The sequence below is a fragment of the Pipistrellus hanaki genome (genome assembly GCF_964339955.1).
Source record: "Pipistrellus hanaki genome assembly, chromosome: 20".
NCBI lineage: Eukaryota > Metazoa > Chordata > Mammalia > Chiroptera > Vespertilionidae > Pipistrellus > Pipistrellus hanaki.
In genome coordinates, this window is record NC_140522.1 from 8,601,967 (window position 1) to 8,619,425 (window position 17,459).

The following is a 17,459-nucleotide window of genomic DNA, read 5'->3' on the forward strand; positions in this document are numbered from 1 at the left end:
GTTTTCTCCCGTGTTCCTTTGTCACATCGATGTTCTTTTGTGCTGTTCTATTTGCTGCTGTCTGAAGTGCATCTGGATTGTGAGAAAGGGGATTTTGATTTCAATTGGCATTGATTTTTGAAATGTATTCACCGACTTTATAACTTGTGGTGGCTGCCTCAAATGAAGTCTTTCAAAGTTGTGTGTGTGTGTGTGTGTGTGTGTGGGTGTGTGTGGGTGTTTACAGTGTTACAGAGATTTTTCAGTGTTAGACATAAACATAGCTTGGTAATGCTTAGTTTTTCCCTTCTCGATTTATAAAGCCATTTGATTTTAGAAAAATGTAATTTGTTTAATGCTCAAGTAAAATGATTCTGGATTTCAGCCCTATCATCATGTGTAATGACTTGGTGCATGTGTGTAGACCTTCTGTGTGTTTACATATACACAGTACATACATATAAATATGAGCAATACATGTGAGGAAATTATAAAAGGAGGTGACAGAGGTTCTTTTTTTGGCCTCAACATGAATGATATTAAACATACTATGACGATTAAAGGCTGCACGCTGCTTTACATGGTGTTATCAAGTTAAGCATGAAATTCAATTTATTTATTGTGAAAAATACCCAAAGGAGACCCCCCCCCCCCACTTCATTGAGTAGAGTGGATTGGATAAAGGCAGTGTTTGTAAGATTTATCCAATTTTTTAAATGTTTTTATTGATTTCAGAGAGGAAGGGAGAAGGATAAAGAGATAGAAGCATCGATTAGAGAGGGCCATTGATTGGCTGCCTCCTGCAGACCCCCCACTGGGGATCCAGCCAGCAACTGGGAATTAAACCGATGACCTCTTGGTTCATGGGTCGATGCTCAACCACTGAGCTACACATGCTACACATGCTAGGCTGATTTTTATTCTTTAGTTTAACATCACAATTGTTTTTAAATTACTGCCTTCATTTAGAATAGAAAAGAGTTCAGGACAAATACTATCTTATCAATATATCTAGTAGTGACAGCTTTGACATAACCAATTTCATCTGCACACATGGAAGCCTCGTGTCATGGATATGAAAGCTGAAGGGAGAGACTTTCATAGAATACAAGAAAACACGTTTTTCATTTCTCTTTTATGCAGATAATACACTAAGATTCTAGTCTGCTCTCAGCTGGTCAGGTCACCCCTACATCATGGTGTTTACCGCTGGCCACAACATTTTGCCGGATGTATTCGGGGGGGGGAGGTTCATGAATAACATAATAATTCTGTTTTATTAGATGAGCTTCTGTTTTGAGGTAATAAAGCCATCACACCATCCCAATAGTGGATGATGTATTTACTTTGGCAAGTAAACATGTATCCATTTCTTCCATAATACCAGTGAAATGGTTCAGAAGTGATGCAAACAGAAATGAGACTGACTCTCAGCCCTGATTTAAATCTGTTTAAAGACTGAAAGTGCATCCAGTCTAGGAATTTTATTGTCAATAACATTATGAGATTTACAGAAACATTAGTGTCTTGGAGCTTCTATTGATTCTTACTTTATGGTCCACATACAGACCGGTGATGGTTAATGTAATATCAACAAAGAATAAGCTTATTCCTTTTGCTCCATAATATTTTTCTAAGAAGTAACTTCCTGTACCAACTTAATGCAACTTTCCATCTCATGCAAAGTATTGGAATGAGCCCAGCCAGCCTGGCTTAGTGGTTGAGCATGGACCTATGAGCCAGTATGTTACGTAATGATTCCCGGTGAGGGCACCTGCCTGGATTGCGAGCTCAATCCCCAGTAGGGGGCGTGCAGGAGGCAGCCAATCCAATCGATGTGTCTCATCCATGTTTCTCTCTCTCTCCCCCCTTTCCTCTATGAAATGAATTTTATATATATACACACACACACATTCATTTTATGTATTTTTTTAAGAAAACAAACATTAAATATCTCATAAGATGCAGCTTATTTGGTGAAACACAATGAGGGCTTATCAACTTGGTAATGAGGGGGAAATGAAGCCAGATACACAGCCCTCCACCTACCCTCTGTTGCATAAACCTGTTGTCGGCAAACAATAAAACACGGATTCTGATTGTTTAAGCAAAATGATACTCCGAGTAGTGCTGGGAAAGGGGGAGGGTGTCAGCTTTCCGACCTCATTTCCAGGGCATTTCTGATAGGACTCCTCTTTTCTTTTTGTAAGCAAGTTAGCGTAAGTGTTAAGAGTCCTCTGGAGCCATCCATATTGTTACTGTTCTCAAATCTAATTATTTTAGCTGGCAACTCCATTGAGTTACCAGGGGGTAAAAAGCATTATGGTAATGACCCTCTTCATCTTTCTTAGAAGACTGTTTAATGTCAAGAAGATGTGGGAAGCCGTACTTGTAAGACATTTGCATAGCGAGGAATAGGACAGAATCTCTTATTGGGAACGTGGCCCATTCAATACCACTTCCCTTAGCTGCCTTTTCCTCCGACGGGAGAATGAGAATACATGTAAAAGGAGAATAAGACAACAGGCTACTAAGCCTTTTACTGAAAATACAGGGAGCTGTTGACCTGTTATTTTGCACGATGCTCACACACATACAAATACGCACATCACGAAGTCCACAGAATTCCCAAAAGGACCAAAGCCCTTTGATTTGATAATATTGTCAAAAGGTAGCTAGCTATGGAGAGTGCCTCCAGAGTTCAGATTTGGACCTCTTTCCTGAATGGTCTGTCTCTTATAGACAGAGATCTCTGGACAAAACATCAAAGAAACTAGCTATCCCATTATCCCACACGACCTTGTATCCAGGAGAGGAAAACGAGGACATTCACAGCATTATAATCGCACGGGTGTTACCCTTTTCACATTATTGGTTTTGCCCTGCCTGTATGCATCAAACTGGCTAGCAAGGCATTCAAAAAACACAAGCACTCTTTATACCTAAGTATAAAATCATTTTGAATTAACTATGTTCAGCTAACATCTATCAAGATCTAATAAGTTGAAAGGTCATGGAATGATTTCTGAGCTGAAGGTCCAAGCAGGAATGCTACAATGGAAAGATAAGAACAACCCTAGCCAGTTTGTTCAGTGGTTAGAGCGTTTTGCCTTTGGGCTGAAGGGTCATGGGTTCCATTCAGGTCAAGGGCATGTGTTTAGGTTATTTAGGTCGCAGGCTGGATCCCTGGCAAATGCAGGAGACAACCAAAGTGTCTCTCACATTGATGTTTCTCTCTCCTTCTCCTCCCTCCTACTCTATCTGAAAATCAATGGAAAAATATTTTTTTAAATTAAGATAAGAAATAAGAACTTAGAGTCGGAATAGTTGAAGTCAGGGCTACCCCAAGAATTAGGCAAAAGGAAGCCGCTGAGGGAAAGGACAGATTTTCTTGAGGAAAAAGGAAAGAGCATGGCTCCGAATCAGAATCAAAGCTACTGTGTGTCACTCTACACACATAACGGTGTGTGTCTTTTAGAATTGATGCTATTACCTTTATGACAAATTCTACTTTGACTCTGAAACTCATGAAAACACATTTTGCAGAAATTTCATGAATAGGTTCAAAATGACCTATACGTAAGAAATTTGTGTTTTCTAGTTTGGACAATTACTTAAGCTCCTTCCATTTGCTGGCTACTTTGTCGTTGTTATGTTTTACATGTCTCAGGAACACACTGAGTATGCATTAAACTCTCTGCATTTACTGCTTCATTATTAGCATGTGAGACACCAGAAAGTGACTGAAACAAAAATAATAACAACATTCTTTTGTAGCATAGAAGTATAAGGAAAATTAATATCCTGACTTCTCCCTACAGTTTCATACGAAATTGCTCTCAGCAAAAGTTTCCTGTATTAATCATATAAATGCCATTTTTAATTAAATCGCACATTCTGCAATTGTAAAGGATTTGGAGGCCGTTCAGTGAGGTCCTTTTATTAGGTAGAGATGAAGTTGGCTACAGTCACATAAGCCAAGTAATATTGACTTAGGGGAAAAAAAGTGATTTTATTCCTCTCTCAGATAATGGTACAATCATAAATAGCCCATGACTGGAAAGATGACTTCTAAGAGATTGGACTTGCCCTGGCCAGTTTTGCTAGTGGATAGAGCACTGGCCCAAAGACAGAAGGGTCCTGGGTTAAATTCTGGTTAAAGGCCCATATCTCAGTTGCGAGATTGATCCCCAGCCCTAGTCTGGCTGGTGTGAGAGTCAACCTATCAATGTATCTCTCTCTGTCTCTCCCCTCCCTTCCACTCTGTCTAAAAAATCAGTGGAAAAATATTCTGGAGTGACAATTAAATAATAAAATAATAATAAATAAAATACAACTAGGTGAAGACCATTTAAAAACAAACGAACAAACAAACAAACCCTGAAATAGGCAGATGGATAATGCCTGGTGCTACCCCCTGGCCTAGTGGTGGACTTGAGACAGAACTCTGTGTGATTTTTTCTGTTCTCTGGGCCAGCACTTTTTCAAACCATATTTTACTCTGAAGAATGATGGACAGGCTAACTATGGCTAGTTAGACTTGGCTTATGGGCAGGTCCATTGTCAAAATGGAAAGAAATGAAGCTATCACCTCAGACGTATTGACATTTAATATTCAGGCAACTGACATATTTAACCCTTTGCACTCCGAACCATTCTGGACATTGGCTACCAGCTACTCGACACCACTTTGCGGCGGACACGTGCGTTGAATTAACTCAATTCCCCGTAATCACTAATAAACTGCAATGTCCCCGAGAGGGGACATCCGAGTGATATGCTAGAATTCCGATGTCCCCTGAGAGGGGACAGCGGAGTGCAAAGGGTTAAAACCAATGTGAAATCTCAAGCTTTCAAGTTACGATTCCAAATTGGGAAAACTTGTGTCTGCCCCTGTGAGATCGACAGCTTTTCAATACGTAACGACTTTTCTCACAAATGCAATGGCAGTATCAGGGGGTGAAACTGTTTTGGTATTGTAGAATGAATTATATGTGTCAACACGTAGATCTTCCTAAGTAACCAACCAATATTTTCCAAACGACCCGGTCATGGTGTATGTGTGCGTAGAAGGTCCATTTGAAGGTCAAGGTAGACCAAATAATTTAATGTAGGAGATTTCAAAACATTAATCCCATGGTTTTAAATTCCACATTATAACTAACTTTTAAAACTTTTCTAGCGCTTCCGGTGTGGCTCTGTGGTTGAGCATGAACCCAGGAACCAAGAGATTATGGATTCATTTCCTGATCAGGGAACATGCCCAGGTTGCAGGCTCAATCCCCAGCTTGGGGGCATGCAGGAAGCAGTAGATCAATGATTCTCATCATTGATGTTTCTATCACTCTCGCCCTCTCCCTTCCTCTCTGAAATTAATAAAAATATATTTAAAAAAACATATGTTCATCCATTTGTAGTGGTTTATTGGCGCCTGCAAGAGCCAATTGTGATTGTCTCTGAACTACTCTATGTTCAAGGACACCACAAGGGCAGCTTGTAATTGGCCATGATGGAAATATTCATATCACAAAATTACTTCATGCTAAAGATGGGGGGTATTTACCCCTTAAAGAGTTGGTTGCTAAAGGTTTACAAAAGAGACCATAAATGAAATATTTCTATGGATCCTTGGCTGCACAACATAGTGTAGTTGTTTTTTAAGAATTATCTCTGAAGCCCTAACTAGTTTCACTCAGTAAATAGAGCATCAGCCTGTGGACTGAATCCCAGGTTCAATTCCGGTGAAGGGCATGTACCTTGGTTGAGGGTACATCCCTGGTGTGGTGTGCAGGAGGCAGCTGATCCATGTTTCTATCTCATGGATGTTTCTAACTATCCCTCTCCCTTACTCTCTGTATAATCCATAAAATATATTTAAAAAAAAGAGAACTATCTCTGAATACTTTTCATAGTTTCTGTAATTATTGTCCTTTCATTAAAAGAATGTAAGGATATATGCACCCCTATGTTCATAGCAGCACAATCCACAATAGCTAGAATTTGGAAACAGCCTAGGTGCCCGTCAGCAGATGATTGGATCAAAAAACTATGGTACATCTACACAATGGAATACCATGCTTCCATAAAAAGAAGGAATTCTCATCATTTGCAGCAACCTGGATGGAATTAGAGAGCATCATGCTGAGTGAAATACGCCAGTCAATGAAAGAGAAACACCACATGACCTCACTCATTTATGGATAATAAAGAACATTATAAACTGATGAACCAAAAGATAGATACAGAGACAGTAAAGCAACAAGCAGTCTGTGAAATTACAGCGGGGAGAGGAGGGAGATCTGGGGGAGATAATAGATCAACCGAAGGACTTGTATACACGCATATAAGTACAACCAATGGACACAAAACTCTGGGGAGGGAGGGTATGTATGGGAGGGGGAGCAATGTTAAAATATGTACACAGATAATAATTTAATAAAAAATGTAAAAATAAATAAATAAAAATAAATAAAATAAAAGAATGTCATCGTTACTTATGTCAAAAGTTTTAGGGTAGCAAAAGGTGACTGCCTCAGGAACACCAGGTCACCAATGTCATCAGTTTCCCCAGGTGGGAAAGGGGATTCTGATGTCACAGAAATTCATGAGGAACAGTGGTGATGGCAGTCCAAACTTGGGGGGAGAGCTTAATCTGAGTGTCATGCTTTACCAAAAAGAAAGCAATATAAAGAAAAACTACATCATGTAGGAAAATAGCCTACCTGCCATTATGCAGGAAGTGTCAGAAATCATTTTGTTTCAGAAGATGCATTTTGTTTGTTTTTATTTGTATTTCGAGATTTTAGAATATCAGGTATTGAAATCCAGTTCTTACAGTGATGAGTTAAAAAAAAAGAAAGCTGGGAAGAATATCATAAAGGCAGGACAATAATCAGAATTTGCAATGGAACTGAGTCACTGGTATTGCTTAGACTAGTGGTCTGCAAACTCATTAGTCAACAGAGCCAAATACCAACACTACAAAGATTAAAATTTCTTTTGAGATCCGAAAACCTATTTCTGCGCATGGGCCACGAAGTTTCAATTGCACTGTACATGCGCGCCCGCACGTGGTATTTTGTGGAAGAGCCACACTCAAGGGGCCAAAGAGCTGCACGTGGCTCACGAGCCGCAGTTTGCAGACCACTGGCTCAGACACTTCTTTAAAATATATTTTTATTGCTTTCAGAGATGAAGAAAGAGGGACAGATAGAAACATCAATGATGAGAAAGAAATCATCAATTAGCTGCCTCCTGCACACCCCACACTGGGGATAGAGCCTCAACTCAGGCATGTGCCCTGACCAGGAATCAAACCCAGAACCTTTCAGCCCATAGGTTGACACTCTATCCACTGAGCCAAATCAGCTAGGGCTGCTCAGCCACTTCTTTAGAAATTTCTGGAAACGTACCCCATAAATAGCCAAACTTTTCCCAACTGTATTCTAGTAACTGATCATACTACATATTGGTTTTTAGTTTTCCCAATGACATTTTATATTCAATTAAAATGAGAAAGCAAAACAGAAACAATATCTCACATTCCTAGTAGAAGGAAAATGGTCATGGGTGAAAACCAAATTCAATGAAATGGTGCATCTAGCAAGAAGTCTGCGTGGTGTATGCCAGGAGTAATGGCTAACAGAGGAGTTGTGCTGCATTGGAAAAAGGAAGTCAAGAAAAGCCTTTGGCAATCTTTGTTTTCTAAAAGTTCTGAACAAAATAAATATTAAGTCCTATAGTTTAGTGAAACTTGTTCCACATAATACATCTTTATTTTATGTTGCTTATTTACTTATTCTGTATACGTGCAACTTGGATTGCTTCATGTTTTCATACATTCCTTAAATATCTTATACTTTTATGGGAAATTTGGATGTTTGAACTGTTTTTCTAGACATGAATGTGGTTCTTTTTCTGTTATTATAATATTAATATTCACCTGAGGATATTTTTCCATTGATTTTTTTTTTTTTTTTTTTTTTTTTTTTTTTTTTTTTTTTAGCGATTGTGGAAACGAGAGGGAGACCCAGAAAGAAATAAATACTAATGTGAGAGACACACATTAATTGGTTGCCTCCCAAATGTGCCCCTACCGGGCTGGGGAAGGAACCTGCAACCCAGGTGCATGCCCTTGACTGGGAATTGAACCCAAGACCCATTGGACTACAGGCTGATGCTCTACCACTGAGCAACACTGCAACGTGGGCAAAAGTAGGTTTACAGGTGAACAACCGTCAACCACTTTTGCCCAACCCTGTATTGTACCCTGCTCTCTGCTCACTGGCAGTTTCCGTTTTTCCACCCACCCTTTACATACAGCCATAGTTTCTATCTCCACATTTTTTTATGATATTATATTCAGATGTTGTAGTTTCACAAGCACCGCCATCCAGCCTGCTCAGATCTTCAGATGTCAACGTCCCGCTCTGTCCAGACTTGTTAAGCCAATTTCTTAAAGCAAAGCTGTGCATTACCAAACTCACCCCCTTGCTTCTGGACTCACCATACTCTTACGTTTCCCATTTTTGTTTGATGGGACGAGCCATCTACATTAGTGGTTTACAAACTATATTTACTCCACACGTGCAGCATGACGTTCATTACACCTAAGTAACAGTGTCTCCCACCAGCGGGGATTCTCTGCTTGGGGATGTACACGGTCAGCTATATATAAAAGCAGCTTACGTAGAAAAAATAAAAAATCTTAAAGGATGCATAAAATACCAAAACTTACGGCAGTGCTCAGAGGAATATTTATAGCTGGAAATGTTTATATTTTAACAAAATGAAAGTTCTTAAATTATAACCTACCTTTTCTATGACAGTAAAAAAAAAAATCATAGTAAACATAAGCAAACAGAAGGAAGAAATAATGATTGCAGTGGAAAAAAATCAAAGAAAAAATACAAAGAAAAGCAAAAGTTAGTTCTTTGAAACCAAATTAGCACACTTTAACTAAACTAATGAGAGAGAGAGAGAGAGAGAGAGAGAGAGAGAGAGAGAGAGAGAGAGAGAGAGAGAGAAAGAGAAAGAGAGGGGGGTGGTCAGAGAATGGAAGGAGATATTCGTATATCATAGAACTGATAGGAGACCATCATCCAAATACATAACTTACTCTTACAACAATGCAATAACAAAAGTAAAGTGAAAGGTAAAGTGAGTAAAGAATTTGAACAGACATCTCTCCAAGACAATAGCCAATGAGCACTTAGCACAGGAAAGACACTCAGCATCATTAGTCCCTGGGAAATAGAAACCACAACCACAAGATCCACTTCACACCCACCAGGATGTCTGCAAGCCAGGGAGGGACAACAACAGGATTATGGGGCAATGGAGGTGTCACTCATGCAAATACGAAATGCTGCAGCCACTTTGGGAAACAGCTTGGCAGCACCTCAAAATGTTACGTATAGTTACCTTCACTCAACTTCAGATATATCCCCCCAAAAAAATTGAAAACATACCTCCACGTTAAAAAACATACATGAATGTTCATACTGGCAGTACTCACACTAACCAAAAAGTGGAGTCAACCACAATGTCCATCAAAGGATGAATGAACACGTGACATGTCAGAGACCCATACTACTGAGACACGCGACATGGATGAGTCTGAAAGTACTGCGTTAAATCAAAGAAGCCAGTCACAAAGACACACAGTGCATGAATGCCTTTATAAGGACTGTCCACACCAGGGACAGCTAGAAGGATAAGGCGGTGTGACTGGTTTCTATAGCTAAATAGCCTAGGGCTGGGTATGGGAGTATGGATGGGTAGTTACTGCTAATCAGGACTGGATTTGTTTGGGGGAGAATAAAAATCTTCTCAACTTGGATTGTGGGGATGGGTACATAAATTTTGAATGTCCTAAAATCCAGTGATTTGAAAGGAAATGCCAAAGATTTATTTTGAAATTGAATTTTGAAAAATGTATAGACTTTCAGGTGTTTACTTTTTTTCAGGGGAAAAAAAATCTATAATTATAGATTTCTCCTCTTAATGATTTAAGCATCAAGTCAAAACGCAAGCATTTTATTACCGAGATAGTGCAAATGCTTACTTTTTGTGATATCATTCTGTTATTTTCCCTTAGCTTTTCATTCTGATGTATTTTTAATCTGACTTCAAATAAATAAATACAATTTTTATTGCACTGTCTGGTCAATATGTCTTAAAGTAGCAAGTCTAAAAATTGTGTTTCTTGAAATTAGAGTTCAGATACACTATTTTAATAGTCTGTCATCATTCACATAAATTATTAGTAACGTCTCCAGCAGTTTTCAGAGACTCATGTTGAATAAGGCTTACGGTACTCTGAACACTAATCAAAGAACATAAACTTCAAATTCTTTTCATTCTAAGTTGCATAATAAGAACTTTCACTCTGTGGCCCAGTTTACCCCATTGCTTACAATTTAACGATAAGGCTCTGTGTTTTTGATTCACTGTGATACAATTCTTCGGTGACTACCTCACATACCACGTTATTATGACTCTGCAATTTTAACAATAAAATAAAAAAGTCCAGTTGGCATGGCTCAGTGGTGGACCCATGAACCAGAAGGTCATGGTTCAATCCCTGGTCAGGGCACATGCCATGGTTGCAGGGTGGATCCCCAATAGGGGGCGTGCATGAGGCAGCCAATCAATGATTCTCATCATTGATGTTTCTCTCTCTCTCCCACTCCTTTCTATGAAAGTTAAAAAAAAAAAAAAAAAAAAAAAGAAAGAAAGAAAAGGAAAAAATTAGGAAGTGTTGCTTTGTATGTTCCTCATGTGCTATATTCCTTTGGAAAGTAACCACAATTTATGCCTTTGAGACTTGTGAATCATACTGTGTGTTCTGATGATTGCCTATCACGTGAGTAACACCGATCGATGCGTTATCACACACCTGCGTTCAGACAGAAGCAGAGCCCCCTGGGAAAACAATGCCCTCAGGTGTCTACGTCACCACTGGTCTCCTACCTTTGTCTCGGCAGGCTGATGAGGGGCTGTTTGTGACACCGCTTGCTGAGGCTGAAGAGCTTGTATACAATCTTCTGCGCCTTCAGGAAGAGTTGCTTCATGCTGTTCTCCAGTTGCTCGTAGCGACGCTGGAAATTAGAATCCATTGTCCACAAGTGCATGATGGTGGACGTGTTGAGGAAATAGTTCATGGGCAGCCTTTTCATAAACAACTTGAATTCATCTGGGGAAAAAAAAAATTGTGAAAATCCAATATGTTCATTATAAACAATTATCTTCCTTTTTCTCCAAAAACATATTTCACATGTTAATATTAAAAATAATCGAGTCCATGCAATTTATTATTGGGGAGGAGCAAATGAACAGGAAGATGTTTTGATGTTTTAATCGTATTTTCTTTTTGGTTTCCCTTTAAAACAGAACGTTCAGGGAAGAAGATAAAATAATTTGGTCAGAAAATGTAAGCTAAACTTATTTTTTTTTCATGTTCTCCATTTTGATGGTCTTTGAATAAACTCTCTCCATAGGTAGTGGTCATTAATGCATCCTTCATTTTTGCCAGTAGTATTCTAAGCCTTTCCAAGTGTTTTATGTCAAAGAAATATCTTCAGAAATGTTTATAGAATATGTAAAGTATTATGAAGCATATTTACTAATGTTTAAAGAGGAATTTTAAATAGAAAATTATACAATCCAACTCTATACTCTGATTAATGGTTAACATTTGCAATTTGCTATGACTGATATAACAGTGTAAAACATAAATGGATACTAAAGAGAGAAAAAAATAAAAAGCATTTAAAGCTCCAATACCGACTCTCATATTTGTTACACTAATTATCATGCCTGAAATCGTCTTATTTTCAAATGTCTGATTAACCAATAGTAGCAACAAAAGTTGATGCTGCACGAAAATAAATAATAATCTAAAAGGTCTGCTAATTATCCAAAAACAAAAGGACAGCTGGGACTACAGCCAAAAAATAAAAACATCACAACTGCCCATAAAAATATACGCTGTTTTGGTACCTGCCACCATGCAAAGGAACCTTGAAAATACGTGAGTCCAAACCCAAATATGGTGTGCTCCCACTTCTGTGACCTCTATGGCATAGTTAAGTTCACTGAGACAGAAAATGAATTGGGCCGAAACTGGTTTGGCTCAGTGGATAGAGCATTGGTCTGCGGACTGAAAGGTCCCGGGTTCGATTCCGGTCAGGGGCATTTAGGTTGGTTGCAGGCACATCTCCAGTAGGGGGTGTGCAGGAGGCAGCTGGTCAGTGTTTCTCTCTCAATGACATTTCTAGCTCTCTATCTCTTTCTCTTCCTCTTTATAAAAAATCAATAACAATATATTAAAAAAAGAAAGAAAGAAAGAAAGAAAGAAAGAAAGAAAGAAAGAAAGAAAGAAAGAAAGAAAGAAAGAAAGAAAGAAAAATGAATTGGAATTCGCCAGGGGAGGCTAGAGGGGGGAGAGGGAATGGGAAGTTATTGCATAAAGGCTACAGGATTTCTGTTGGGGGAGATGATGACTTTTCGGAGACAAGATAATGGTGATAGTTGCACAACATCCTGAATGTAGTTAATATCCCTGAATTGTACTGTTAGAAAGATTACAATGACAAACGTTATATATTTTATCACATTTAAAAAAATATGATAGCTGAACCTTTCCCTCATCTCTCCTTTTATATCTGAAGTAAATATTGTAAACTGGGCTCAGGACACGAACATTTTGTTGCTTTTAGTATTTATTGAAAATGTGTTTGTTGAAAATATCAGGAAGTACATGTTAAGGTTAACTTCACGAACACACCAACATACTGAGAGATTTGGAAAATGTTTCCAATGGCTGAACAAGTATTATTTGGCAAGTGCGACAGAGTACACTGTAGTCATTTTTCTGCCCATTATGAAGTTATACGGTATGCGCTAAACCTCAGCCTCTCTATGCCTTAGTTTCCTCCTTTGTAAATGAGATACAGAGTTCTGGATGATAGTCTCATGTACCTTTAAAAGTCTATGACATTATGAACTGTTGCTTTAAATTCTAATTTGGTTAGTTTTAAACATCCAATTCAAAAGCAGTTATTTTCAGCCAGGCTGGTGTGGCTCAATGGTTGAGTGTCAACCTATGAACCAGGACATCACCTGTTCTATTCCTGGTCAGGGCACATGCCCGGGTTAGGGGCTCCATCCCCAGTAGGGGGCAGGAAGCAGTCAATCAATGATACTCTCTCATTATTGATTGATGTTGATGTTGCTATCTCTCCCTCTCCCTTCCTATCTGAATTCAATATATATATTAAAAACATGGTTATTTTCAAATGCCATTATGGCTATTACTATTATTATTATTATTCAACGGATTTTGGATGAGGTGTGTTAACACTTGTTTTTTGTGTGTAGGCACCATCTGTATTAGAGTAGCATATTGTCATTAGCACTTCTTAAAACATGCCATTTCTCACTTGATAAATGAACCACATTAATTCAGATACCTGGCTAGAGCAATTAATTTCTATTTATTTCGTGTGTTAGGGCTAGTTCGATATTTAGATCCAAGCCACTTATTTCATCAGTGCTAGAAAATGCAACTTTTTAACAAAGTAATAGAAAACGATATTCATGAATATTGGGGTTGTTATTTCTTCTACAACAAATAAATGCAGAGTTCTGGCATTTCGCGGACTCTGCAGGTATAGGCTTTTACTAGAAAGAAAAGTAAAACCAAAGGAAATGATAACATCCTAGCACCAGTGATTACAGGGAAAAATATCTGCACATATATCCAATTGATATGCTTCAATCATCTTTTTAAGCAAGCAGTGTTACAAATAAGAAATGCATTTTAAATCCCAATTCCACAGAACCCTGCGATTTGTTCAGTCCCATATGTCTCTGTTGAGAGTTTCGCTCTCTTGAATAAAGATCCAATTCAAAAGCAAGTATTTTCTGGGGACTGGGAAGTATCCTGGGAGTAGTCTCAGAGCAGATGCCGCTACTTTGAAAACTAATCATTCATTTCATTGTTGTCTTTCACTTGAACACGTCTGATAAGCCTTTATTGTTTCGTGGGCATGCATATTTTAATTCTTTCCATTGTTAGTCCTAATGGTATTCTGAAAGTCTCTAAATCAGTAAATTATATTCGCGGGAAAGGATAGCTTAAAATAGAATTTAATTTTATCCAAGTGTACGTAATTGTGTCAGCTGAAAACTGTCGTGGGGTAATTTCTAAGAAACATGGTTTTAACAACACACATGAATAATTACTTCATGATAAAGTCATTAAGAGTCACCACTGACAGTCACCCAAACCATTTATTGGACACCTGTTGTACACAGAACAAACAGCTGTCTCCGTGTCTAGGAAAGAGAATACGAATAAGCCTTTCATCTTATTTCTTTTTAAATGACAAGTAGACGTGAAATATATTTGAGTGCTAGACTAATGTCTCTAGTATCTGAAATTCATTCTTTTTAGAAGGCAGTAGAATCCCCAGAAAGATTTCTGTGGGTATTTTTTTTCCTCTCATCTATGGCAATTGGTAAGATTCACATATTTGTAGGATATAAAAGTGAAATATGAATGACACATTAGAATCAGGATGTGCGTTAGTGATTTACAAAGCTACAAAGTGGGGATGCCAGATAACATCTTGTCCTACAATAATGTCCAAAGTCAAGTGGAGGATGAAGTACCATTGCACCCCCTACAACCCCCTCCCCTTTTTTTTTTTCTTAATCTACCATCATATTTCAAGTTGCAAATGAACAGGGACTAGCCATAATTTGTGGGGCAAGTACAGTTCTATAAGAAAACAGAGTCATCTCATGTAATCTGGAAATATCCATTAAGAGTGTATCCATTGAGCCCTAACCGGTTTGGCTCAGTGGATAGAGTGTCAGCCTGCAGACTGAAAAGTCCCAGGTTCGATTCCAAGCAAGGGCATGTACCTTGGTTGCAGGCACATCTCCAGTAGGGGGTGTGCAAGAGGCAGCTGATCGATGACACTCTCTCATTGATGTTTCTAACTCTCTATCCCTCTCTCTTCCTCTCTGTAAAAAAAATCAATAAAAAATATTTTTAAAAAGAGTGTATCTATTGAGTATTTTACCCTGTATGATCTTGAGAACTAAAGAGAAAACAACTCCCACCACCACCACCACCACCACCACCACCACCACCACCACCACAACAATAATAATAATAATAAATATCACCTACGCTGGCAGGAATTTATAGTCACTCAGTCTTCCTAATATCACCTACGCTGGCAGGAATTTATAGTCACTCAGTCTTCCTAACAAAACTAATTCACAGGAAGCAAAGAATAATGCAAAGGGAAATGCATGGTATTGATGAATTCTGTGGCGGCAGAGAGAATCAGGCCAGTGACAAGTTTCCAATGAATGACAGAAGACTAGCCAGGTGCCATGTTGCCTTCAAGCTACTACTGCTTCTCCATAAAAAATAAAGTGTTTTTAAAATTAGCACAACCAGCTCTGCTGCTCCCCACCTCCCTTCCCCCTGATAGAAATGCTAGTTAACACTTGATATCTAATTAGCTAATTTTAAACTAATGATCTGTCTCTCTCTATTAACACGACTTCTTACTTTGGGCAGGAACTCTTTTTAAGTGCTTTAAATATTAATTCAATTCCCCCACTAACCCTTCATGTAAATTTTATTGGTGTCCTTTCGTATGTAGAATGCAAATTGTCTTCAGTTTCCTAATTCTAATGTCAGCAAAAAATATTACTAACACTAATGTATTTACACATTGAATTCGTGTAATTATATATTATTTATGCTCTTTATTCACATGGTTCACAGTTGAACCGAGCTGGTGAGAGGGGAGAAACTGAACCTTTTCAGTAAGGGAACCAGCCATGAAGGCACATACCCAGATTTGTGTTTCTGCCTGTATTGATGGGCATGGAAACCCTTATTAATACAGTTGATTACATATTTCTAAATATTCAGACTCTCTAAATATTCAGAGGTGTTTTAGAATATATTTTCAAAGGTGTTCTATAGCCCCAGCTGGTCTGCTCAGTGGAGAGAGCATCAGCCCCGTGGACTGAAGGGTTGTGGGTTTGATTCCAGTCAAGGGGATGCACCTTGGTTGCAGGCTTGATCCACTTTATGCTTATGGGAAAGTACTTCCGAAGCTGCCAAATAAACATCAAGCTATGTCTTCCAATGACCTTCAAGGTCACTGCAAACCAGAGTACCCTCTGATAAAGCTACTTCTTATTCCCTGAGAGCCACATTTCCCCAGAAGGTAGTATTATCCTACATTTTTCTGGTTCTCAGTGGCAAAGATCTAAAAATCAAATTCACTGCAGACCTTGACAGGACTGCAATACTTCCCTTACGTAGGTAAGAAACCAGATTGATAAACAAGTGGGAACTTGAGTGGGATGGGCTGTTGGGAAGAGAAACTGTGACCAGAAATTCCCTCCTGCAGGGGCAGAAAGTAAGTACAGGCTGGAATGGAAATGGGATCCCTGAGTAAATGCTACCAACATACACATTTTAAATATATACAATATATTGATTTCAGATAGGAAAAAAGTGGGAGAGAGAGAGAAACATCAATGATGAGAGAGAATCATTGATGGGCTGCCTCCTACATGTAACCCAATGGGGATGGAGCCAGTAATCCGGGCATGTACCCTTGACAGAGAATCAAACCATGACCTTCTGGTTCATGGATCAACAGTCAAGCACTGAGTCACACAGGCCAGGCCAACATACACATGTTGACTCACTCCACACTCCTGACTAGAATGGGTGGAGTTTTACTTTTACAAAGATTTTTTTTTTCTCCTTCCAACATTTCTAAGGGATAATTTCAATGATTTGTATCCGTTGAGAATTTTCTCAACTTCACTGAACCGCTGGTATGACTTTGAGTGGCCACATATCTATGCGAGTCTACTTAAAACCATCCTGTGTGTTATGAATGCAGAGTTTATACTGGTATTGACAAAATACTATAATGGGGCATAAAGTTAATGGCAAGCCTGTTCACTTGCTTGTGAATTGGCTGAGTTTATAAGGCAGCAAAGTGATGGCTACCCACGGGCATAAATCAGAAACCGATCTTAATCCCTTAGTAGCTGCCGAGAAAGAAATTATGCTTGTCCAGACTGTTTTCTTTTTCTCTGAAAGGTGCATCATATTTTTAGAGTAAAATATGTCATCACATCATATTTTTATATTAAAATACTTTATAATATGGTAAGCCAATTAATCTGTCTTTCATTAGATTGCCTTCTTTTTTATGAATCTCCCTTCAAATGTTTGAGGAATTATCCAAACAGAACCTTATCTGCAAGTATAAAATCTGCAAGGCTCGGGTGCCCTTACAAAGTAGATGCATCACATGTACCCATCCTGAACTGGAATGGAATATATATATATTCCAAATATATATATATATATATATATATTTTTTTTTTTTTTTTTACAGAGAAGAAGGGAGAAGAAGGGA

General features: G+C 38.5%; 1 protein-coding gene across 3 annotated transcripts in view; it reads right to left on the bottom strand.

The window, feature by feature from the left end:
* Nucleotides 1–17,459, bottom strand: part of BRINP3 (BMP/retinoic acid inducible neural specific 3) — a 170,946-nt gene that overhangs the window by 19,114 nt on the left and 134,373 nt on the right. For all 3 annotated transcript variants that reach the window (XM_084868877.1, XM_084868878.1, XM_084868879.1), the window contains exon 7: nucleotides 10,954–11,176. In XM_084868877.1, the coding sequence (XP_084725003.1) occupies nucleotides 10,954–11,176 (223 nt within the window). The remainder of the gene's footprint in view (nucleotides 1–10,953; nucleotides 11,177–17,459) is intronic.